Raw genomic sequence first — 26,638 nt, 5'->3', positions numbered from 1 at the left:
ACAGCTGAGCTTTATATTGATCTGTATTAATATGTACAGAGTAGTGGTGTGTGTGTGTGTGTGTGTGTGTGTGTCTGTGTTTCTCCATCACTCAAGGATATCAGAACCTGAGATCTCCTTCACTGTGAGATATTATTCATACTTGCAGATAGTACTTAACAAGACGAGCTATTAGCACGTAGTGTAACAGAATCCATGTAAAGGTGTGGCTAATGCAGAAACAGCTTTAACATGAACACAGAAGTCCACACATGAACAAGAAACAAAGACACACAATGTTTTACTTTCTGTATCTCTGTATCTTGATACAACTATTGTGTTTTCTGGCTTTCTGGGTGATTTGTTTTTCACTTCACAAATATTTTACAGTGTGTCATATATAATCTTACCACAGTTTCTCCAGTTTACAGCGAGGATCCTCCAGTCCAGCACAGAGACGCTTCACTCCTGAATCTCTTATTTTATTCCAAGACAGATCCAGTTCTCTCAGGTGTGAGGGGTTTGATCTCAGAGCTGAAGTCAGAGCAGAACAACCTTCATCTGTGACGTCACAATCTCTCAACCTGTAGAGAACAATGACACACTCTTCACTCTCTCAGATCAGATCAGTTTAGCTGTGAATCCATTAGTAAAGAGAAAGAACAAATCAATGGGTGATGTATCACTGAACTGAGAATTAAAATGTCAAAAAAGAAATCAAAATAGCATAAATAATTTAAAACCTCATTAAAAAAAAAAAACTCCTTTACACTCTCAGGATTTTTAATGTTTTATGTAGACATTAATGCAAATCTATTTAATCACACTATTCATTACACAAGCTGAGCTTTAGTGTTATTTTTCAATCTGTATTAATATGTATGGAGTAGTGGAGAGTGTGTGTGTGTGTGTGTGTGTCTGCAGTAAGAGTGTGTTTGTGTTTGTGTGTGCGTGTGCTCACACAGAAAGTATAACACAGTCTTTACACTCCAACAGTCTTTTGGAAACAGGGTTTTTAACCACACAAACAGCACTTCAGCTCGACTGAACAAAGTGTTCATAGAATGCAGTTCAATCAGGACCACTTCCCTCATGTATATTTAATGACAATTATAATTGCATACAGTTAGTGTTGGCAGTATGGTTATGTTCTGTCCATTCAGCCATGCTTGGACAGAGTGGGGAGAGCAGCAAGACAAACCCCCCTGGGGTACAGAACAGAACCATTATAAGCAAATATAATTACAATTCTCAATTACATGAGTTGTAAACAAAAGGTCATAAAGACTGCTTCCAATGAAGACACTGTAAAGAAAGAATAAGTTAGATCGGATTACAGGTTCAGTTGGAGGAGTTGGGGTTGGAGGAGGGAGTTAATTGCAAGCAGCGATGCGATGGAGAGACACTGAATAATGGGAATTTAAATAGACCGCAGGTGATCAGTGACGAGACTGGATTGGTACACGTCAGGAACAGCTGACTGTCAGCTGATGCAAGCGTGACTAACATGCAGAAGAGTATTTGATGAATGATTTTTATTTCTAAATTTTTAATGTAAAAATCATACTAAGAATATAAGTACACCTAAGGAAACATTAAAAAGCATTTAAAGAAAAGGAAATAATCCATTTCATGGGACCTTTACAATAAAATGTCATTTGTTAACATTAATGCTTTAATGAACATGAATGAACAATGAACAATACATTTATTACACAATTTATTAATCTTTGTTAATGTTAATAAAAACAGTTATTCATTGTTCATGTTAGTTCACAGTGCATTAATGTTTACAAACACAACTTGTGATTTTAATAATGCATGAGTAAATGCTGAAGTTAACATGAAATAAGATTAATAAATGCTGTGGAAATATTGTTCATTATTATTTATGTTATTTATGGTAACACTTTAGTATAGGGTCCAATTCACACTAATAACTACTTGCTTATTAGCATGTCTATTATTAACATATTGGCTGTTTATTAGTGCTTATAAAGTACATATAATGCATGACATCCATAATCCTACCCAATTCCCTAAACTTAACAACTACCCTATAAACTATTAATAAGCAGCAAATAAGGGGTTAATTGAGGCAAAACTCATAGTTAATGGTTAGTTAATAGTGAGAATTGGACCCTAAAATAAAGTGTGACCTTATTTATATATGTTGACTAATGTAATTAACAAATGTTAACTAATGAACCTTATTGAAGAATGATGAGGCATTAAGTGCATAGCACTGAGACCAACTTAACATTTTATAAAGTATAATGTAGAAGTTTAGTCACTCAGTTCAAGATCAGTTTTAATTGTTTAACTGTTAATAGATTTGAACAAAGAAATAAAGTGTTACTATGCACAGGCCGTATTGATTGCAAATACAAAAATAAGACGAGTAAAGAAAATGTGGAACAAAATATTACGATATATCGTTACACACTTCATTAACACCATATTGATAATTGTTGCTTTGAATATCACAGTTATCATCAATACCGGTATATCACGACACCCCTAGTTTCATCCAATCAGAAGGAAATATTACATTAACAAACAATACCTAATTTTGTTTAATTTTGTCTGACTTTCTTTTCTTTGTGTTTTCTGGCTTTCTGGCTGATTTGTTTTTCACTTCACAAATATTTTACAGTGTGTCATTTATAATCTTACCACAGTTTCTCCAGTTTACAGTGAGGATCCTCCAGTCCAGCACAGAGACGCTTCACTCCCAAATCTCTTATTTTATTCACAGACAGATCCAGTTCTCTCAGGTGTGAGGGGTTTGATCTCAGAGCTGAAGTCAGAGCAGAACAACCTTCATCTGTGACGTCACAATAACTCAACCTGTAGAGAACAATGACACACTCTTCACTCTCTCAGATCAGATCAGTTTAGCTGTGAATCCATTAGTAAAGAGAAAGAACAAATCAATGTGTGATGAATCACTGGACTGAGATTTAAAATGTCAAAAAAGAAATCAAAATATTATAAATAATTTAAAGCCTCATTCAAAAAGAATAAAAACTCCTTTACACTCTCAGGATTTTTAATGTTTTATGTAGACATTAATGCAAATCTATTTAATCACACTATTCATTACACAGCTGAGCTTTAGTTTTATTTTTCAATCTGTATTAAGATGTATGGAGTAGTGGAGAGTGTGTGTGTGTGTGTGTGTGTGTGTGTGTGTGTCTGCAGTAAGAATGTGTTTGTGTGTGTGTGTGTGTGTGTGTTTCTCCATCACTCAAGATATGAAATCCTGAGATCTCCTACACTGTGAGATATTATTCATATTTAGTGTAAATTGTGTCATATAGTACTTACACCTCAATGTACTGCAGTGCTTTACAGAACAGCAGGTAATAACATACTCTTCACATTCAGTATTATAAATACAAGTAGTTCGTGTCCGTGCTGTCCGTGTACGTGTCTGGATTGCTCACACAGGAAGTATAACACAGTCTTTACACTCCAACAGTCTTTTGGAAACAGGGTTTTTAACCACACAAACAGCACTTCAGCTCGACTGAACAAAGTGTTCATAGAATGCAGTTCTTACAGGAGACTGAATAAATGAATCTGCTCCTGCGCTGATTGTAAAGAAGAACGTGATTGGCTACAGCGAGAACGTGCTACGATTGGTCAGTGAAGTGTGGCTGTTATCTGATTGGCTTGAGCAGACGGTGGGTGGAGTCACAAATACACAGAAAGACATTCACTAATGAATGACAGGAAAAGTTGTTTGTAGAATAAAAAGATATTTGTGAATATGGTTTTTATTTTCAAATATCATTATATTTATTTGCCAATATTTTTATATCATTTTTTATATATTTTTTGTTAATCTCAACATTCATTTGTGGATCATAATCTTTTAATTTGTAATTATGCAACAATTCTATCTCCATGCACCTAGCCCTAATATCAGTTATTAAAATGATCAATATTCCTCCATCACTAATATTTATGTATATATAATATCACTGTACTATAAGCACGGTTTCATCTCTCAGAAGCTGCTGGTCACTGCAGAAGAGTATTTGATGAATCAAGCTGCTAAAGGAGTGTTTTCTGCTTCCTCCTGATCACTTCTGAAGCAGAACAGCAGCGGAGAGCAATGAGGAGACGAGGAGAGAGATCACATGACATCAGCCAATCAAAACAGAGCGCATTTATCACAAACCCAGCGTTTCTGACACTAATATTCATCTTTTCATCATCAGTCACTGTTTGAGCAAAAACACCTTGACATTCTGAAATCAAGATACATTTACTGAAGAAGAAAAATCACTTCAGATAGAAAGACCTGTTTTCTGAAGAAAGAAGTAATGATTCTGCTAATGGCAAGAAAAATAATCGTTTTCCCTTTGAATTATTAATATTTTTCTTACCTCATTGGCAGCTATTTTTATCTTACTTTGAGCAAAACAAGATTTAAAATCTGAAATAATTTTGCTTCTCAAGTAAATTGATCTTGATTCAGGAATGTTTAGATATTTGTTCTAGAAATCAAGACAAAAATCATAAGAAAATCATTGATTGCAGTGAAGTAAACTGAGCACTTCTGAAGTTCTGTGTTTGTTATTCAGAACAAATTCAAGCAGCAGTAAATCTCAAGACTGTGTGCATGTGCTTATGTTTTACTGTACGCTACACAGCACTGCATCAGATTTAGACCGTATTTCACTGTATTCTTGACATAAAATCAAGAAAAGCTGGTTTACTTCACATCGGAGCATTAAAAGTGTCACCTGTTCAGTGCATGGATTTATATTCTGAATGAATCAAGGTGAATCATCAATCAAGGTGTTTCAGAACGGCAGAATTCACACAAATCTCTGCATTAATTCAAGAAATCAACAGATAAATGAGTAAATGAGAAGAAGGAGCAGGTTTGTTGTGGATCTGAAGCCGTGTCTCTAACATTGTTGAGCAGCGCTCGAGCACTAAACTACTGATGAACTTTTCCTGAAACACACAGAAGAATCTTCTCCAGCAGCGTGTTCACGAGAGAGAAGCTCTTCATTCCTCTCCTTCACAATCATAAAGATCATCAGTGGTGTCCTGCACATCATTGTTTTGAGCTGACTGTGAGATCTGATGCTCTAGAGCTGGATTTGTGTTTATTATAGTCTTCAGATCCTGATCTGATATATAGACCGGGTTTTGTTTCTGTGTTTGGACACTAATGTTGTGAATCAGAGCTTGTTCTGTAGTCCTTCACAGAAATGAGTCACATCTGAGTTTGTAAAAGTCATTTTCACAAAAGGCTGACATGTAAATGGATATTTAACACTGATCTCATTAAATGACAAACTCTCAGCTTGTTTTGTGTGAATATTTCATGAACGTGTGTGACCTGCTGAAATGTAAGTTTTAATCTTTTATTTGTGACATTAATGTGGTCACAATGCTGACAGAGTAAATATGTGTTAGAAAACTAGACCTATATCACTCATAATATTAACATTCACAGGAATACACCTTTTCTATGGTATGATTTATTTTATGTCATGATGCGGATCTCTTTAAATGTATAATAATCTAAAATAGTGTCTAGTGTTGTCCAGTAAAGAGTCAGACACTTCAAGCACAAGTGAAATGTCTGAAGGTCAGCTTTACTGATCAATGTGTGGAGCGTCTCTTTGCTGCAGCTGCTGCTGATTTAATGAACCAGTTTCTCATGTGACGGGGTTGTTTTTACCCGCGCCGCTAACACACGCTTTACTCTAATATCTACTGGATTAAAAACACCTGTCCTGACTCTTTTAAGATTCTGTTATTCAGGAGAAAATCTCTCATTCAGGAACATTTATTGTAAAGGAGTCAGATTCATTATTAAATATGATAGTTGATGATGAAACACTCACACAGCTTTTCTGCAGTTGATCACAGCTGGTATCAGTCTTCTTCTCCCCTCAAATGATGTGTTGTATTTCTTGGGGTTCAGTTCATCCAGAGGCTCCTCTGACATCTGAATCATGTAGGAGATTGTTGAGCAGTGAGCAGCAGAGAGTTTCTTCTCTGAGTGTTTGTCTGATTTCACAAACTCCTGAATCTCTCTGAACAGAGTCTGATCTTTCACTTCCAGCAGACAGAGGAACAGATTGATGGACTGATCAGCTGAGAGAGGAAGATGTTCAGGATCATATTTGATCCTCTCTTTAATGTACTGTGTGGTTCTGCTGATGGTCTCTGAGCTGTTCTCTGTGTGTGTCAGTAGATCCTGTAACAGTCTCTGATTGGACTCCAGTGAGACGCCCAGCAGGAACCGCAGGAACAGATCCAGACGTCCATTCTCACTCTCAACAGCTTTATCTACTGCTGATGTTAGTAGATCATACAGAGAGTCTTCATCAGATCTGTTTAATCTGAATTCATGCAGTGTTTTCTTGTTCTTTGTTAAATAGCAGTAAAGCAGATAGAAAGCAGCGAGAAACTCCTGAACGCTCAGATGAATGAAGCTGCAGACTTTCCTCTGATGAATCACAGATTCCTGCTTAAAGATCTCAGTGCAAATCCCAGAATACACCGAGGCGTCAGTGACGTCTATGCTGCTCTCAATCAGGTCCTCCTCATAGAACATCACATTGCCCTTCATCAGCTGTTTGAAAGCCACTTCAGCAAGTTTCACAATCACTTCTCTGTCGGACGGCAGGAGTTTCTCTGGATCTCTCTCTTCATACTTCTGCTTCCTCATGTTGATCTGAATCAGCAGGAAGTGGATGTACATCTCAGTCAGAGTTTGAGGGATTTCTGCTCTCAGATCTTCTTCCAGGAGCTTCTGAAGCACAGTGGATGAGATCCAGCAGAAGACGGGGATGTGGCACATGATGTGGAGGCTTCTTGCTCTTCTGATGCGTGAGATGATTCTGCTGGCTTGATGCTCATCACTGATTCTCTTCCTGAAATATTCCTCCTTCTGAGGCTCAGTGAATCCCTGAATCTCTGTCAGACGGTGGATGTATTCGGAGGGGATCTGATTGGCTGCTGCTGGTCTGGAGGTGATCCAGATGAGAGCAGAGGGAAGAAGCTCTCCTTTCATGAGCTTTGACATCAACACAGCCACTGATGAAGTCTCAGTCACATCACAAACTTTCTGAGCGTCTGAAAACATCAGTGTGATTCTGCTTTCATCCAGACCATCAAAGATGAACACAACTTTACACTCCTCATAAATCTGTGAGTCCAGATCTTGAAGTTCAGGATGAAAGTCCAGCAGAAGTCTGTGAAGACTGTACTGATGATCTCGGATCAAGTTCAGCTCTCGAAATGGAAGCACAAACATGAAATCTACATCCTGATTGGCTTTTCCCTCGGCCCAGTCCAGAATGAACTTCTGCACAGAGACGGTTTTTCCGATTCCAGCGATGCCTTTAGTAAGAACAGTCTTGATCTGCTCTTTCTCCTCAGATCCTGCTTCAGCGGAGGCTTTAAAGATGTCATTGCAGTAGATTGGAGCGTCTTGTGAGGGTTGTGTTCTGGCTGTTTTCTCCATCTGTAAAACCTCATGTTCTTCATTCACTCCTTCTCTCTCTCCCTCTATGATGTAGAGCTGTGTGTAGATGCTGTTCAGGAGGCTTTCATTCTCCTGGAGTTTCAGTCCCTCACATAATCTCTCATACTTGTTCTTCATGCTGGTTTTGTGCTGCTCTTTGACTCTCTGTAGTTCATCATTCACTGCTTGATCATGTTTATTCAGAGACGCTGTAACGCTCGTGTTGTTCAGACAGAAGACAGAGGAGACTCCTCCAGAGATGCTTCGCTCTCCATCTGCTCTGCTGAAATATCACAAGAACAACTGATTAAACATGTCTCAAAATAAAGGATGTGTAGATTAACATCTAAACCAATAGAGATTTCAGTCTTGTATTTTCAGTATAATTTCAGTTTGTTGATCTGTTTAACTCTTTGTGTAATGCACATTGTTCCAAAGAGTCTCTCACAATTATCCAGCGAGCAGCTAAAGGTGACTTCAATTAAATTAAATTCAATTCAATGTAGGAGCTCGTGTGTTCATTGTGTCGAGTGTCTGTGTGTATCGAGTGTGTTTCTGACTCCCATAAAGCAGTTCAATCATCACCACACGATTATCCTCACCTGGGGTCAGAGGTCACTGCTTCATCACTGAGGCCAGGAGGAGGACCCATGGATGCGTCGCTCTTCAGAGACACACAGCTGTAATCAGGAAATGAAGATCTCTGACTGCAGATCCTGAGAAAACACACAGAAATATCACACTCTTTTGCTGTAAACAGTGATGATGACAGAAAGTGAGAATCTGCAGCATCAGTCAGATGTGACGCCAAAACACATTTACATCATGATCATCTGATCCGGACGCCTTCTCCACATGTGTGAATGGTTTCCAGCAGAAGACAGTTTGTCTTCCACTAATAAACAAACTCCTAGCAATGCTGTGAGGTTTTCTGACCCGCACTCTCAGTCATACAGGGGTCAAGCATCCAAACAAATAGTTCAAACTACATTTATCTTGAGGAAAAACCCAGTGTCTATACGAAAGAAAAGCTCTACAAGACTATTATAAAGCAGCCAAACAACTATAAACTGATTCTGAGCTGCACTTCTTTAAGTGATGATTTAGCTCACATTTAAAGGTCCCGTTTTACGCGGGTTTTTTTGAAGCTTTGATACCTATCTGTATACCGCTGTTTTCACTGTCATAAAAACGGGCTGATGACTTCCTTGTTCTATAAAGTCCCTCCTTCAGAAATACGTAACGAGTTCTGATTGGGCCAGCGGTCCCTGTGTTGTGATTCGACAGCAGCTGAGCGCGTGCTGCCCTCTTGGAAACGCGATTGTTGGCTAGTTTTGAGAAGCAAGTGGGCAGGAGCATGTGCAGGAGCGTTTTTACTGACGACATGCGCATGAAAATCACATTCGTTTTTTTGCACAGCCCTAACATCTAGTTAACAAAGCTAAACAGTGTTGCCCTTTGTGTAATAAGTTACAGACACTGTTAAATGATCCAACTTAAATAATAAAATAAACAACGCCTTCTCCAGACAAAGAGGGAACTGCTCCATCTTTCAAGAATAATCTTTGTGCGAATCCTGCATTAAACTGATTGAGATTGAGGAAGCTGTCCTCAGCAAAATGTGCTGCACATAGTTTTACATGTGGATTATAATTTTCGGGAACCGAGTTACACATAAATTAATAACCATTAATCTCCAAGTACAGCGTCCCTGTGAAGCCCAAACAAAGATGATTGGACTCAGAGATGAAAATAACAGCGTTTCAACGACATGGTGACAAACACAAACGCAGCTCTTCCTCCTCCTCCGTCGGAGCGCAACAAGACCACGCCCCCCTGTTTCTGTATTCCTGTGGGCGGAGGTTAGTCAAAAAACTGTTTTAGTGACGTCATTACTGCAGGAACTAGAGGGCTGTAGTCCAAACGGGTCGTTTTTTGTAGGCAAATTCTGTTAAATAAAATATCTCGCTTGGCATTGAACTTTGAGCTTTAGAATTTTACAGATATTATTTATACTCTAACAACAACATTACACACTAACTAAAGTTTAAAACATGAAATCACGTAGAAGGGGACCTTTAACAAAAACCCACCAAATCACAATCTCAATGAATCAAAATGTGATGACATTCCAATCAGCTAATCAACTCAAAACACCTGCAAAGTTTTCCTGAGCCTTCAAAATGGTCTCAGACATTCATTGACACGCTTCTCAAGGATTGTAAGTCACAAAAATCCATTGCCAATAAGCTGGCTGTTCACAGAATGCAAAGAAAAATAGGCACAACCAACCAAGAAAATCGCAGTCTTATGAGGACTGTCAAGCAAACTACATTCAAGAATTTTAGAGAACTTCACAAGGAACACACTGAGGCAGGGGTCAAGACATCAAGAGCCACCACACACAGACGTGTCGAGGAATTTGGCTACAGTTGTCGTATTCCTCTTGTGAAGCCACTCCTGTACCACAGACAACGTCAGAGGCATCTTCCCTGGGCTAAGGAGAAGAAGAACTGGACTGTTGCTCAGTGGTCCAAAGTCCTTTTTCCAGATGAGAGCAAGTTTTGTGTTTCATTTAGGAACCAAGGTCCTAGAGTCTGGAGGAATGGTGGATAAGCTTATAGCCCAGTTTCTTGAAGTCAAGTGTTAAGTTTCCACAATCTGTGATGATTTGGGGTGCAATGTCATCTGCTGGTGTTGGTCCATTGTGTTTTTGAAAACCAAAGTCAACGCACTAGTTTACCAAGAAATCTTGGAGCACTCCATGCTTCCTTCTGCTGGGCAGCTTTTTGAAGATGCGGATTTCATTTTCCAGCAGGATTTGGCTCCTGCCCACACTGCCAAAAGCTCCAAAAGTTGGTTAAATTACCATGGTGTTGATGTGCTTGACTGGCCAGTGAACTCACCAGACCTGAACCACAGAGAGAATCTATGGGCTATTGTCAAGAGGAAGATGAGAAACAAGAGACCAACCAATGCAGATGAGCTGAAGACCACTGTTAAAGAAACCTGGGCTTCCAGACCACCTCAGCAGTGCCACAAACTGATCACCTCCATGCCACGCTGAACTGAGGCAGTAATTAAAGCAAAAGGAGCCCCTACCAAGTATTTAGTACAAGTAGAGTACATGAACATACTTTCCAGAAGGACAACAATTCACTAAATGTTTTTTTTTATTGGTTTTATGAAGTATTCTGGTTAGTTGAGATTGTGATTTGGTGGGCTTTTGTTAACCCTCTGGAGTCTAAGGGTATTTTGGGGGCCTGGAGAAGTTTTGTCATGCCCTGATATTTGTGCTTTTTTCAATTTCTTATAAATATCTAAATGGGTAAAGTCTAATATCACTGTAATCAGCACAAACTGGGCTATAATAATATGTGAAATGCATGCATGTACATGATTGTATTTTTGAGAAAAAAAAATGTTATGCATGGTTAGTGAAAAACTAAAAATGTTAAATCACTTGAATAAGGCAATAAAACACATACATAACATTGGTTCCCGGAAAAGTTCAGAACTGGAGCTTGTAGCCTAGAATTTTTCTTTCTGAATGATGTGAAAATCATCTTGTTTACTCACTCACAGAAAACAATATATTGATTTAAATTTTCTAAGACACTTTTTGTTGGTTAAAGTCACATGCGAGTAGGCGTCAACTATCATGAATATCATTGTGATTTACACCTGAGAAGACAAAGGCCCGCATAATGAGCTGCATAATGAGCTGCATAATGAGCTGCATAATGAGCCTTTCAGTCAGCTGTGCCACTGTGAGGGAAGGGTTACAAGAAAGAAAGTGAGGACAAAATAGATCTATATAATGTTATGTTTGTAGTTTATTTAGAATATATTTAATTATCCCACAACATAATTTAATATCCACTTGGGGGAGCAGTTAAACAGTTTATTATGAACAATCAAAGCTTACTTTCAAACAAATTTTTTGGCATTCTTACTCCAGTCACACAATCCTTCAGAAATCCTTTTAACAATCTTATTTTCTACCAAAAAAAACGCATTTATTATTATCATCATCATTATTATTATTATTAATGTTGAAAAGAGCTGAGAATATTTTTCAGGGTTTTTTTTAGGGGGAATAAATTGAAAGAACTGCATTGTTTTTACATTTGTTAGAGTTATCTCTATTTGTCACATTTATATTATATACATCAAGCTTTTGAATGGTATAGTATTGTATATTGTTATTGAAACTTCATGATGTTTCACTTGATTATACATTTAGTCATGAATTATAGTTTGGAAAAAGTATTTGGAAAAAGTCTAACTAGTAAAATGTTTACACGTTATGTGAAAACTAGTACAAATAAATAAAAAGAGACTTACTCATGTTTATGATCTCTGCTGAATAAAGTGCTTCATTCTTTTTTCTGAGGAAATCCATTTCTCAAATCCTCAACCACATCACATCTTTTTGGGGTGAATTATGTCTTATTCCTCTCATCGCGAAGCAAACAGTAAAATAAAATAAAAACTTGGAGAACAGTCTGTCTGCTTTTTCTTCTGTGTGGGCGTATTCAAGCCGCGCGCTTCAGTTTGAATCTGAATAGCGCGTTCAGCGCGGGGGCGTGGTCACATTAGATATAATCAGCGGAGATATGAAAAACAGACATTGCGTTGTGTTCATATGGATTACTTTATCTCAGAATATTTGTTTTCGGCAGCACTTGTTTAGTTTTAAAGTAGACATTTCAGGCTTTCTATAGATATCTCTCTCATGTCTCTTCGTTGAGTATTCACGGAGTTACACTTCATTTTAATGATGTGTTTGTAAATGAAGATCAGCGCACACAAAGGCTGCAGACAGCGCACCTTGTTTGTTATCTTTATTTTATAAGTGCACAAAGGTTTTTTGTTATTATGTCTGGATCCAAAAAAAAACTAGACCCTTTACAGATTTGATTAATGTATTGCTCTTATCTGTACGATTAAAACTGAGAGTGTAATTTAAGTTCTTTTCGGGGTTATCAGGAGAAAATGACTCAAAACGCATATATGCGTTAATCGACTCGAAAGGGTTAAATTTGAGCCAAAGTCATTGCAATTAAAAGAACCAAAGACTTAAACATATAGACTTATACTTCAATCTGTGTGCATTGAATTTATTTAATAATTGAGTTTCACAATTTGAGTTGAATTACTGAAATGAACTTTTCCTTGACATCCTGTAAATCGGAGCGCTGCACATTCAGAGAAAAACCGTGGCACTAGGGTTGTGCCGATAATATCGTGTATCGACGATAGTCAGATGTCTCTGTTGATAGTCAAGGCGATATTAGGCTCATTCTCCTATTAATGTATTAAATTATAATAATAATAACTATTTTTATTAGGCGGCTTGGCTATCAAACTGCCCAGTTGTTTCACTTCAGCACCGCATTTCACACACACACACACGTGCGCACAAAAGAGGATTAGAGCCTGCAGTCGGTGAAAAAGGTGTAACGCTTTGACTCAGATAACTCGTCAAATCCATGAAATGAAAGAGACAGAAAACGAGGATTTGGTGTCCCACACATTTAATGGCTGGTACATGGCAAGGCGTCAGCTGGCAAACCAACGAGGAGTGTGTGTTTCTGACTCCCATAAAGCAGTTCAATCACCACCACACGATTATCCTCACCTGGGGTCAGAGGTCACTGCTTCATCACTGAGGCCAGGAGGAGGACCCATGGATCCGTCACTCTTCAGAGACACAGAGCTGTAATCAGGAGATGAAGATCTCTGACTGCAGATCCTGAGAAAACACACAGAAATATCACACTCTTTTGCTGTAAACAGTGATGATGACAGAAAGTGAGAATCTGCAGCATCAGTCAGATGTGACGCCAAAACACATTTACATCATGATCATCTGATCCGGACGCCTTCTTCACATGTGTGAATGGTTTCCAGCAGAAGACAGTTTGTCTTCCACTAATAAACAAACTCTTAGCAATGCTGTGAGGTTTTCTGACCCGCACTCTCAGTCATACAGGGGTCAAGCATCCAAACAAATAGTTCAAACTACATTTATCTTGGGGAAAAACCCAGTGTCTGTACGAAAGAAAAGCTCTACAAGACTATTATAAAGCAGCCAAACAACTATAAACTGATTCTGAGCTGCACTTCTGGGTAAGTGTGTTATTAACTGTTCTTCATGATAAAACACTAGAACTACTGCTACTACTGTCTAGTCTATGAACATGTTTCAGGTTTAAATATCACTATATGCCATAACTGTAGGAATAATACACTATTTCCTCTATGAACTTCATATTTTAATATTACGTAGATCTGTTGTTTACATCAAATTCATGCTTTATTCATCAGTGCAGTCTGTCTCTTTAATGCTTGAAATCATAAATGTCTGTTTCGCTTCAAAGTGTGTCTTCGATGACGGTATTCTGTAAAAAAAATAAAAATCATGTTTTTTGCATTCTGATTCTGACGTACAAAGGCAAAAAACATTTGTTCATTATTTGTGGCTTTTTTCCTCTGTTTGTTTCAATAATAATTAGTTCTCAATAATGCGCTGCAGTGCCATAAACATAACATCTTTTGTACTCTAATCCTGGATCATCTCTCACCTGAGGTCAGAGGTCACTGGATCATATCTCACCTGGGGTCAGAGGTCACTGGATCATATCTAATCTGAGGTCAGAGGTCACTGGATCATATCTCACCTGAGGTCAGAGGTCACTGGATCATATCTCACCTGAGGTCAGAGGTCACTGGATCATCACTGGATTCAGGAGGATTCATGGATCTGTGGCTCCTCAGAGACTCTCTGGTGTGATCTGGAGATGAAGATCTCTCTCTGATCTCCATAATGACAGACTGACACGAGGCCTGTGTATCAAACACTTCACTAATCATACATGACTATATATCCCTTTATTCTTCAATTATTATTATATAACAAAATATCCATTACACATACAATAATTCAGAGAATTGTGATGAGGAAGATGATAAAATCCTCAGCTCTACACTTCAGTCACAGTCTGAATATTTCAGGAGATCAGTGTGTGATCATGTGTCAGCAAACATGCGTCTGTTCCTTCCAGAGAAAGGAGAAAGATTAAAGATGTCATCAGTAGGGGTGTAACGGTTCACAAAATTCACGGTTCGGTTCGATACGATTCACTGGTGTCACGGTTCGGTTCGGTACGGTTCGGTACGTTTTAGATACAGCAAAAAGAAAAAATTGGCAGATAAATTTCCTTGATTTTTAAAAAAATATATATTTATTAAAACTAACAAAGTATGTTTTTTTTGTTTTGTTTTTTACATTGAACAATTGAGCTATTCTTTACCCATCTTCTATGGTGTTTTCTTAGCAGCATACTGTATAAAACAAAAACAGCTCCTTATAAAAAAAACGAAAATGTTATATTGTTGTAGTAGTTATGAACAAATACAAAGATGTAACTTTTTATATGGAACCCTATAACTCTTTATATTGAGTGTGTTTTTACTCAATTGGTTCTCTATAGGGCTTATGTTTTTTGGAACAAAGCAGGAATTACGGTCTGGCTGAAATGGGCTCGTGAAGGAATATTGTAACGGGGCTCAATTACATTAAGCATGTTCTTAAAAACCTGCGTTTTCCACTACAGCGTAATGTGCTCGCTCACTCAGTACGCGCTGAAGGCTCGTTGCAAAAGGGTCTTTCACACAGGACGCAGTATGCGCGGCGCAGGACCCTGGGCTCAGCGTTGCCCTTCAGACACAACGCGATTTGCGCTGCACTATGCCAAGAGCAAAGTAGGTGGAGTTTTCAAAACTGCCCGTGCATACGTTCTATTTATAACAGTTCTTCTATCTGATAACGTGCAGGCCTGTTAACTGTATCGTACTGCTCAGGAAATTCCGACAATACAGTACTAGTGCATTTTGGTTTCCGTGCTTGTTTGGATGCCCCGATCGATTGGTAAAGTGCACCCAAACACCAGACCTGTTGGTTATTGGAGGATCTTTTATTTCTGGTCTGTTAACCCATTGGCCATTTGTACTAAAATGGCGGCCAGTTATTTAATGTTCATACAGTTCTAATATATGTGTAATGTTTGGTCGCTGTTGTTATTTAGTCAGGCGTCAGTCACACACCTATTGTTAGGACCCCGATGTCTAAAGGACCCGGATGCTGACGCAGCTTCACAGCAGATATGATCGCTATCATTATAACTAGCGTGTGACGATTCTAACGGTGATGATAATGCCAGTTCTCCCGCAATATTGAGTTATCGCATGTGTGCGTGCATCAAAGAGTAAGTTTGTTTCTTCATTATACTGTGTTTATATTTGATTGTTACATTAGTCTTTCAAGACGTGTTTACCTCGTCTGTCAAGCACATGTGCCTGTCAGCTAATCTCTAGCCAATCTTATCAGACGATCGCTGTTAGACGCACTTTCAGTGTTAATGTCATAGCAAATACGGATATTATTCATTTGCATATTGATGTTTATCAGTGTGTATATTTACATTTTATTGTTGTTGTTTCCTTTTCTAGAACCACACTTAATTAAATATTGTTCCAGTTTGCAATGAGTGGTCTTTGAGTGGTGTGTGCATCTAGCTCCTTCTAAACGGACATCATCTAATTTAATTGTTCTGATCAGACAAGTTTCAGTGGTTTCCATCGTTTATTAATTAGCACCTAAGAGCAGAACAATATTTTACATGGTCCTTCGAGCCGGATTAGGCAACTTCTGAATTAATATAATGTCCATACATAGTGAGGAGATTAGTGATGCTACTGTTCGCTCTCGACGCCGAACACAGATGCCAAAGTACCTTGATGACTATGAGGTGGATTATGTGCCAGAGCAGCCATCAGCACACAAACCCTCAGACCACTCCAACGTGGGAGAACAGCCAATAGGGGCGACAGGAGGTCCATTACCGCTTCACAACCCCCTGGTTGCTGGCATTGATCACTTTCCTGCCTATGAGGGGAATTCACATTTCTCACCTGAAGCACTGGAGATGCGCCTTAAGGAACTGGAGAAAGAGAACCGTCAACTCAGACGTGACCTCAGTGAACACTCAGCAGCTCACACTTCAAGATCATTGTCTCCATCTCAACCATTTCATTCATCCAGACATTTGACGTGCAATATGGAGAATCGAATATCTACCTCACCATCACACCACAGAGTAACGTCAACAAGAGATCAAAGCGATCCACGTTATGAAGTAGAAAGGTCAGTGAAACACAGTGAGGATAAGTTGCACTCAGAACGTCAATGTGATAGAATAGATGAGATCATTCATGAGCTTCAGAGGATGAAAGCGGGTTCCAAGCAATCTAGAACAATCTCGCCATCGCCTGAGCGTGCAGTAACACCCCAGAGGGCAGATCATGCGGATGAAAGTTACCATCCCTCGAGACATCAATCCTCACACTATTACAGCCCTACCTCCAGGCAGCAGAGACCATTTGTGCCTTATCATTCTTCATTGCCAATCAGTCAAGAGAACACTTATCGTGGTCCAACCCCTACCATTCCTAACTTCACCAAAGAGGATCCACGTGAGTTTGCCAGGTTAAAGGTAGCTCTTGACAATCTCCTGCCTGCTGATGCCAAAGAGCACTTTAAGTTCCAAATATTAATGGACCACTTGATGTTTGAGGAAGCATTGCTCATTGCTGACTCCTACAGTAACAGCAGGTACCCTTATACTCTTACCATGCAGGCACTAACCGAACTCTATGGGCAACCCCATCAACTCGCACTTCAACGCATTGCTGTTATGATGGATGGGCCCAGCATAAGAAGTGGTGACACCAGAGCATTCAGGCTTTTTGCACTAAAGGTGCGAGCCCTCGTTGGAATGTTGGATCAGTTAGGAGATCCTGGACGTACAGAACTGGCTTGTGGGTCGCACGTCTCCCGCCTCCTAGCTAAACTACCTCACGATCTCAGAGCAAACTTTAAGAGGTATGTCAATCCACTCAAGACACCTATCCCTACCTTGCTTGAATTTGCAGAATGGCTGGAGTATGAGGTGAGGGTACAAGAGGACGGTACCCAGTTCGGTATTGACCCTGGTAGAGAGAGACTGAGCTTCCGCAAAGACCAGCAAAGAGTGCCTAAAGTAGCACACAAATCTACTGCCATCTTCCATGGAAGTGAGCAAAGTCCAGTTTCCAAGGTTGAAGAGGTTCGTCGGAATACAGTTTCAGAGGTGAGATCACTAGAGAAACCAAAGAAATACTGCCCCTTCTGTAATACAACTCAGCACTATCTCAATCAGTGTTCAAACTTCAAGCTGCTGACCAAAGAGCAGATTGTTACCTGGATCAGATCCAATCAGAGATGTTGGAAATGTGGGCGCGAACACCAAGCAGGTCAGTGTACTCTTAAAGCGAAGTGCAAGAAGTGTCAAAGGAGACATCTAGAAATTCTGCATGAGGCCAACAATGAAATGAGTGCTAATGCCACCAAAGAAACGGGAGAGATCACCCAGTCTACCAGCAACACGATAGAAACTCTGTATGTTGATAGACCTACTGGCAGCAGTAAAGTATTACTGAAATTGTGCAGAGTCCTCATACGCAACGGAGACTTTTCACTAGATACATACGCATTACTAGATGATGGTTCAGAGCGCACAATACTTCTCCATGAAGCAGCTCAGCTACTCAACCTCAATGGTAAACCCGAAGACCTGTCTCTTCGCACAGTGCGCCAAGACATCCGCATTATTCATGGCTTCACAGTATCATTCTCAGTGAGTCCAGCTACACAACCAGATCGCAACTTCACAATAAGAAGAGCTTTCACAGCGGAGGAGCTTGGATTAGCCCCTCATTCCTACCCAATTGAAATGCTCCAGAATAAATATCGCCATCTCAGAGGCCTACCTCTTCAGTCAATTGACCATGCAAGGCCATTACTGCTCATTGGGTCAGATTACCCACAACTGATCACCCCTATTGAGCCAGTTCATTTGGGACCCCCCGGAGGTCCAGCGGCTGTGAAAACTAATTTGGGATGGACACTCCAAGGTCCATCAAAGTTCCTTGAACATGTCCCACATACACAACAGTGCTTGTTCACATCTGTAAGCCTTACGCCTAATGATCTATACAGTCAAGTGGAGCGGTTGTGGCAGATGGATATCTTGCCCTACCAAAATGAACGACTTGTGACGAGGTCAAAGCAAGATGCAGAAGCTGTGCGTATTCTGGAGGAGAAAACCATCAGGGTTGAAGTTGAAGGTGTGCAAAGATACGCTACCCCCCTCCTCTGGAAAGTCAGTCCTCCACCTCTAGCTTCCCCAAAGGAAGCGGTAATGCCTCATTTGAGAAGGACTGAAAATCAGCTGGCACAGAGCTTAGAGAAATCCCAAGCATACATATCTGAGATGAACAGGCTGCTAGAATCAGGCTATGTGAGAAAAATTCCCAAATCCACAGCTGTACAGACTCCAGGGTGGTACATTCCACATCACATGGTCCACCACAACGGAAAGAACAGGATGGTATTCAATTGTTCTTTCAACTTCCAAGGGCTGAACTTGAATGAATATCTCCTTCCTGGGCCAACTCTGGGTGCTACCTTGCTGGGAGTACTTCTCCGTTTCAGAGAGTATGCAGTAGCCATTAGCAGTGACATAAAGGGGATGTTTCATCAGGTGCGTCTCCTACCCGAAGACCAACCATTCTTGCGATTCCTTTGGCGAGACCTGAAACCAACCAATGCACCTGATGTCTATCAGTGGTCAGTGTTACCCTTTGGCACCACGTGCAGCCCCTGCTGTGCAACCTTTGCTCTTCGGAAACATGTTGCTGATCACAGCCAACCAGATAATGAGGTACGAGTAGCAGTAGATCGTTGTTTCTATGTGGACAACTGGTTGCAAAGTGTCCGCTCTCTTGAGATTGCCAGACAATTAGTGGATGACATGCGACATCTGCTGGCCAAGGGTGGATTTGAACTGCGTCAATGGGCTAGTAACACTCCCCAACTGCTGCAACACCTGCCGCAGCAAATCAGGTCAGAGAAACATGAGCTTTGGTTTAGTTCAGACAAAGCCGACCCCCAGGAACGCACACTAGGACTTAGGTGGCAGTGCAGATCCGACACCCTTGGTTATAAACATGGCCATGTTGTAAAAACTGAGCCCACTATGTGACACATATATAGCATCCTTTCCAGTCAGTATGATCCACTTGGATTCATCACCCCATTTACCACTAGAGCTAAGATCATAGTCCAGAGGCTCTGGGACAAAAAAAGAGAATGGGATGACCCTGACCTGCCCACTGACCTCAAAAATGCATGGCTCACATGGGAAGATGAGCTTCCACAACTTTCCTGTGTCACACTGCCCAGATGCTACACAACAAAGGTAGATCCATTGACCAGCTCAAGAACTGTGCACACCTTCTGTGATGCCTCAGAGCGAGCGTATGGAGCTGTAGCCTATCTCCGCACGGAAGATAGCAAAGGACAGATAGAGGTGTCATTCTTGGCAGCTAGATCGCGAGTAGCTCCAAAGAAGCAGCAAACAATTCCCCGACTTGAGCTATGCGCTGCTTTAACTGGAGCACAATTGGCAGCAGTTCTGAAAAGAGAGCTCACACTGGACATCAGCAGTTTCAGATACTGGACTGATTCTACAACCGTTCTTAACTGGCTTCAATCAGACTCATGCCATTTTAAAGTGTTTGTAGGAACGAGAGTTGCGGAGATTCAAGAGCTAACTGATTCACATTTATGGTCCTATGTGCCCTCACAAGACAACCCTGCTGATGATATTACTCGTGGCCTGTCACTGGCTCAGCTAGCCGAACCTACCCGCTGGAAGAATGGCCCAGAATTTTTGCAAAAACCTCTATCGTCTTGGCCCAAAATGCCCAATCTGGAGCCAGCCGACACTTCAAAGGAACTGCGTAAACCAGTATCCTTCCATCTAATAGCTCAGGGTGACCAGCATTCAGTCATTGCATCTCAATTTGACAACTTTCAAGAGCTTGTAAATGCAACTGCCAGATCCCTTCACGGGGCGGCCAGTTCCACAGACACTTTCACTGCTGACACGTATAAGAAAGCCGAGCTCCGAATTATTCAACAGTCTCAAATGGAGAGTTTTCCTGATGAATATGCTCAGCTTCAAGCAGGGAAGGCCATCTCCTCAAACAGTCGTCTAAAGACATTAGCTGCCGAATTTGATTCTGACACGCAACTGATTAGAGTTGGTGGACGACTCCGAAGATGTCACCTACTGAGTCCTGACATTCTTCACCCAATTGTCCTAGACCCAGTCCATCCAGTGACTAAACTACTAATTCAGCAGTACGATGCACAGCTCCATCACCCTGGTACTGAAAGAGTCTTTGCTGAAATCAGAAGACGCTTCTGGATCTTGAGAGGTCGTCAAGCAGTAAGATCTATTCAACATCACTGTACTGAGTGTCAAAGGTGGCGTGGCAAGCCCAATATACCTAAAATGGCTGACTTGCCTCCTTCCAGTTTAAGACTCTTCCAACCAGCCTTTTACTCTACAGGCATGGACTGTTTTGGCCCATTTATCATCAAAATTGGGCGCCGGAACGAGAAACGCTGGGGTATAATTTATAAATGTTTGACCACAAGGGCAGTGTACATCGACCTTCTCTCTCAAGCTGACACAGACTCCTTCCTCATGTCTCTACGTCGATTCATCGCCCGTAGGGGAAAACCTCATGAGTTGTGCTCTGATCAAGGTACTAATTTCAAAGGTGGAGATCGTGAGCTTAAGGAGGCCTTCAACAATATTCACCCTCAGTTACAAAGAGAACTTGCCAAGCAACAGATTGACTTCCATTACAATCCACCAAACTCCCCACATTTCGGAGGATCCTGGGAAAGAGAAATCAGATCTCTTAAAGCTGCACTGTACACAACCATTGGTGTGCAAACTGTCACAGAGGAAGTGCTCAGGACTGTCCTTGTTGAAATTGAAGGAATTCTAAATTCAAAGCCATTGGGATACGTATCCTCAGATGTAGCTGATCCTGATCCAATAACCCCTAATTCTCTCTTAATGGGCAGACGAGACTCTGCCTTGCCTCAGGTAATTTACCCTGCATCTGAACTGCTCAGTCGCAAGCGCTGGAGACACAGCCAGATATTGGCAGACCAGTTCTGGAGCAGTTATATGCGTAACTACCTGCCCGGACTCCAGTCTCGCCAGAAATGGCAACAAGAGAAAGACAACTTGACAGTAGGGACAGTGGTTATGATTGCTGATCCACAATTTCCCAGGGCACTCTGGCCTGTTGGAACTGTGAAATCTGTCCAGGTCGGAGCTGATAATAAAGTTAGAGCTGCAGAAATCCAGATCAAAGACAGAACCTACATCAGACCTGTTGTCAGACTTATTAAGCTCCCTTCACTTCCAGAATGACTGTGAGTACTGGCCCAAGATGCAAATCTGCAAGCACATTTGGGGGCGGCTGTACTAAAATGGCGGCCAGTTATTTAATGTTCATACAGTTCTAATATATGTGTAATGTTTGGTCGCTGTTGTTATTTAGTCAGGCGTCAGTCACACACCTATTGTTAGGACCCCGATGTCTAAAGGACCCGGATGCTGACGCAGCTTCACAGCAGATATGATCGCTATCATTATAACTAGCGTGTGACGATTCTAACGGTGATGATAATGCCAGTTCTCCCGCAATATTGAGTTATCGCATGTGTGCGTGCATCAAAGAGTAAGTTTGTTTCTTCATTATACTGTGTTTATATTTGATTGTTACATTAGTCTTTCAAGACGTGTTTACCTCGTCTGTCAAGCACATGTGCCTGTCAGCTAATCTCTAGCCAATCTTATCAGACGATCGCTGTTAGACGCACTTTCAGTGTTAATGTCATAGCAAATACGGATATTATTCATTTGCATATTGATGTTTATCAGTGTGTATATTTACATTTTATTGTTGTTGTTTCCTTTTCTAGAACCACACTTAATTAAATATTGTTCCAGTTTGCAATGAGTGGTCTTTGAGTGGTGTGTGCATCTAGCTCCTTCTAAACGGACATCATCTAATTTAATTGTTCTGATCAGACAAGTTTCAGTGGTTTCCATCGTTTATTAATTAGCACCTAAGAGCAGAACAATATTTTACACCATTTTGCACGAGCCTTCAGCGCGTACTGAGTGAGCGAGCGCCTGACTGAGTAGCCTAACAATACATAAACATATAAGTTGGTGTTTTTTTTTTCTTCTTCGCGGGTGTCAGGGCGTTGCCTGTTACGTCGTTTGGGTTATTGGACTACCTTGTTGAACGCATGTCATTATATTAAAAATATATATATATATATTTTCCAAATATAATTAATTAGTCCAACGAACCGTTCGGTACATAATGCGTACCGCGTACCGAACCGAAAGCCTCGTACTGAACGGTTCAATACGAATACGAGTATCGTTACACCCCTAGTCATCAGATGCCCATTTCACACAAGTTTATATGATTCTTTAGGCTCTTAGTGAAAAGTCTGTAACATAGTTTGGTTAAAATTTAAAATAATCAAAAACAACAATCTGTAGAGATCAGAAATATCAAATATATTCCATCCGTCGCTCAAACAGGCCTCATATTTGAGCTTTTCTTTCCTTTTAAAGCTCGTTCGTTATATAATCTGATGTCAGGTTATTTCTGCTTATTTTCTGATGAAATTCAGCAGCAGCTCAGCAATTAAGAATTGAGCAGCTAACACTGTTTTTCCTCACTGGGTTGTTGTTTTTGGGGAAAATAAGACAAATAACGCGGAACTGAGGACTTCGATCTTTTTTTTTCTTGAAGAGGCTGAAACACAAACTACAACATAACGTGATGATATCAGAATAAAATCACTGAACTGACCGTGAAGAGAGGTATTTCATGGCGTCTTCTCATCGATGAAGATTCAGTTGTTGTTTTCGATCTGAAGTGTTTCCTGAAGCAGAAAGCCGCGTTATCGGTTCTACCTGCAGAGCGCGCTCCCGAGACCACGTGACGCGTTACCTGTTCTATCTGCAGAGCGCGCTCCCGAGATCACGTGACGCGTTTGTATAACACACCTGTATGCGGTTTAGAGCTGAAGATCTTTATCATCTTACGCGAGCTCGGACTTGTGCTGCTGTTTGAGAGGTAAACGAGCGGTCATGTGATGTGTTTCGATTAGCACGAGAAAGATGAGAAAATGGAGGCTTGCCTCTGGCGATCACGTTTTGGTTGCACCAGCAACTAAAGCAAAGTCTGAGTTGTGGAAAAGTTTTGACCGTGTTCATAATGAGAATATTGAGTGACTAATGGCGCACCATCAGTGAGCGCAGGAACACGCTGAAGACATCTACAGTGGATTCAATAATCCGAGTAGTGCTGGGGAGCAGGAGCTTCTTAATATATGCTCTGATTATGGGGTGGAATTTGATATAAAATACAATTCCAGCAAAAGTGCTGTTTTAATATGCAGAACGAAACAGGATAAATTGCTTAATTTTCCTGTGTTCATGCTAGCCAATAATTGTCTTGAGGTCTGCAAAAAGATTAAATACCTTGGTCATTGTATTGCAGATGATATGAATGATGATGATGACATATACAGACAGTGTTATAAGTTATATGCACAGGCAAACACCATAGCACGTACGTTTAGTTACTGTTCTACTCGAGTTAAAGTGGCTCTGTTCAAAGCTTACTGTACACCACTCTATACAGCCTTCTTACAAAAAATCGACCATGCAGAAGTTACAAGTTGCCTACAATGATGCAATGAGAATTTTACTCAAGGTTCTCAGAGGAGGAGTGCTAGTCAGATGTTTGTATCTGTAGGAGTAACCACACTGAAAGCACTTTTAAGAAATTTGATGTTTAAATTTATGCAACGTCTGGATGAGTCTACTAACAGTATCATGGTGGCAGTCTCAAATCCCTTAGTGAGTTGCTGCAGGTACACATCCAGACTAAGAGTGCATTGGCTGAAATGTCTCTATGTATTTTAATTATTGTATTTGCTTTTTTCTTACTGTTTGTTGTTTGTTTGTTTTTATCTGTCCTGTCTTGCGTGGCTTTTGGGCATGAGCCTGGCAAATAAACAATTGAATTGAATAATGTTCCTCCACAAAAACGTGTAGGCTTAGCATAATCTCTGTGAGTAAAGGTTTTTCAAATGATAAATAAATATTCATTGAGTCTTAAATGCATAATGTGGACAGAGTATTTACGCTAATGTTGGCATTATTCTTTTATTAAATGTCCGGCGGAGTCTTTATCTTAATTTCGTTATTGCCAAATACCCATCTTAACTTAAACTTAAAAAGACTCTTTTTATTATTATTATTATTATTGGTGCGTTGGTCTATTTATGGGCTAAATGAGCCTAGAGTGCTGAGATGTTAAGATGTCACAGAGGACTTATTTTATTTCTTTATTCCAACTTCTTTATTCCTAACTTTTATGGCCTGATTACAGCTCTAATGTGGTTTGACGATATTGGACGAGATCTGCTGAAACCACAGCTGTTTTCTAGATGAATTAAACTCAGCCCAAAAGTGACGCACTTTACAATAATAGCAGCATTCATGTAGTGCGAAAGATTAATTGTAATGGACGAAACGATCTTTTACAGACGACGACGACGAAGTCACAACTTAACACGGACATCAGTTAAACTGTAACATCAGCCAAAAATAAAATACAGTTTATCATTCAACTTGAACGCCCAATTTTGCTTATTAATTTGTAAATAATCCGTGAATTAATCTGAAGAATCTAGAAGAATCCCTAGATCTTGATTTTATTATAATCCTGAAGATGAACTTCCGGTCATGTAATTTTACAGGCGTCACAACTCATTACAACGATTTAAAGATCGAGTTTAGGATGAAAACAACATGAAAAATGAAAACATTGTACAATAATATGACATGAAATCAAAAGCTTATAACTGAACTTACCGTAATGAGATTTTTATGCCAGTTTTTAAGTCTTCGAAATGTGAAGCTACATTCGGTAAGTATCGAGACTTTACTTTCGATTTCAACACAAAGGCGTATCCTCGTGATGCAGACTGCGCATGCGCAAGAGACCTCGGGTGTCACAACATACAAACCCCGCCCATTTGTCTGCGTTCATTTGTCTGCTGTCAGTCTATCTTTAAATGTGTTTAGCGCCACCTGCTGCTCTGGAGTGTATGACATAACGCTTGATGCTGGCTTCGTCCGAAATCGCATACTTCCCTACTTATATAGTATGAAAAAACCAGTATGCGACAAATTAGTATATGTTTGAATCTTTTGCGTATTTGCGTTCTGATATGCCTACTCACCTACAAAGTATGTGAAGAAAGAAGTACGTTCGAAACCTCAGTAATAAAACAGTAGGCGAGAAATCCCCGGATGTCCTACTGCTTCAGCCCAGATTCTGCAGTGTTAAACAAAACATGGTTCACGTGTTAAAATCGTATTTGTTGAGCTACTGTAGAGTAAACTGTTAATTTGTTAAGGTGTAAAGACGCTAGCCAGAAACATTACAATATATTAGTAAAAAATAAAAATAACAAACTTGTTTTATTATGTAAAGCGATCAGCAGAGCTCCAGTAAGCACATGTACATCTCCAAAGTGGATTTACATAAACCATATACACTTTAAAGACGATTTAATATCTATTTAATATGAGACAGGAGAATGTTCTAAGAGCATTGCAGAAGAACAAATCACAACATGAACAGATATCAGTGAGAGAGATGTGTGTGTTATTATGTAGAATTCACTCTCTACAATGCTTTAGATGAATGTAAGTAATGTAAATAAATAAATCTACATAAACTAAGTTAAACATAAGTTATCTATTTCATTTGACCATTAGTATTGTTGATAAATTGATATTGTTGAGAAACATTTCAAAATCACCTTTTGTGTTTGGAGAAAGGATTGAACAGAATGGAGGCAAGTTCATTAATGACTGAGTTTATATGTTTAGATGAACTGACCCTTTAAAACTCCAAACAGAAACTGTATTAAATATATGTATGCATTAATATTATAGTAGCACCTTGAAGAAAAAAGCTTTAAGAAATAAGCTGCTTTGAGCGTTTGTGCCCAAGACACAAAAAAGCAATCACAAAGTTCACGTTTACATGTATTTGTTTTTCAGACACTTTTAT

General features: G+C 39.9%; 1 protein-coding gene across 9 annotated transcripts; it reads right to left on the bottom strand.

Annotated features, from left to right (window-relative positions):
• Positions 1-5,851: 5,851 nt before the first annotated feature.
• On the bottom strand, positions 5,852-25,566 carry LOC113108252 (NLR family CARD domain-containing protein 3-like). Of its 9 annotated transcripts, none has more exons than XM_026271167.1 (6): positions 25,429-25,566; positions 14,427-14,546; positions 14,202-14,354; positions 13,128-13,241; positions 8,086-8,199; positions 5,852-7,766 (listed from the first exon to the last, which is right to left on the bottom strand). In XM_026271167.1, exons 3-6 carry the CDS (start codon positions 14,312-14,314, stop codon positions 5,852-5,854), a joined length of 2,256 nt encoding a protein of 751 aa, XP_026126952.1. In that variant the 5' UTR covers positions 14,315-14,354; positions 14,427-14,546; positions 25,429-25,566. The 9 variants fall into 9 exon arrangements, with proteins under 9 accessions (XP_026126952.1, XP_026126953.1, XP_026126951.1 ...); XM_026271168.1 differs by having other exon boundaries at positions 14,202-14,349; XM_026271166.1 differs by having other exon boundaries at positions 14,202-14,335.
• Between the last annotated feature and the right edge of the window lie 1,072 nt (positions 25,567-26,638).

This window comes from Carassius auratus, chromosome 9 (genome assembly GCF_003368295.1).
Source record: "Carassius auratus strain Wakin chromosome 9, ASM336829v1, whole genome shotgun sequence".
In the NCBI taxonomy this organism is placed as follows: Eukaryota; Metazoa; Chordata; class Actinopteri; order Cypriniformes; family Cyprinidae; genus Carassius; species Carassius auratus.
The sequence above is the reverse complement of the archived record's forward strand: the minus strand, read 5'-3'. Positions and strand labels throughout refer to the sequence as shown.

Bases quoted from the DNA above. Each gene is read 5' to 3' on its own strand.
- LOC113108252 (XM_026271164.1), bottom strand. From the start codon at position 23,386: ATGAGAAGACGCCATGAAATACCTCTCTTCACG. The intron at 14,336-23,353 runs GTCAGTTCAGTG...TTTGATACACAG, and splicing joins ATGAAATACCTCTCTTCACG to GCCTCGTGTCAGTCTGTCAT. The intron at 13,242-14,201 runs GTGAGATATGAT...GTGTTTTCTCAG, and splicing joins CCAGTGACCTCTGACCTCAG to GATCTGCAGTCAGAGATCTT.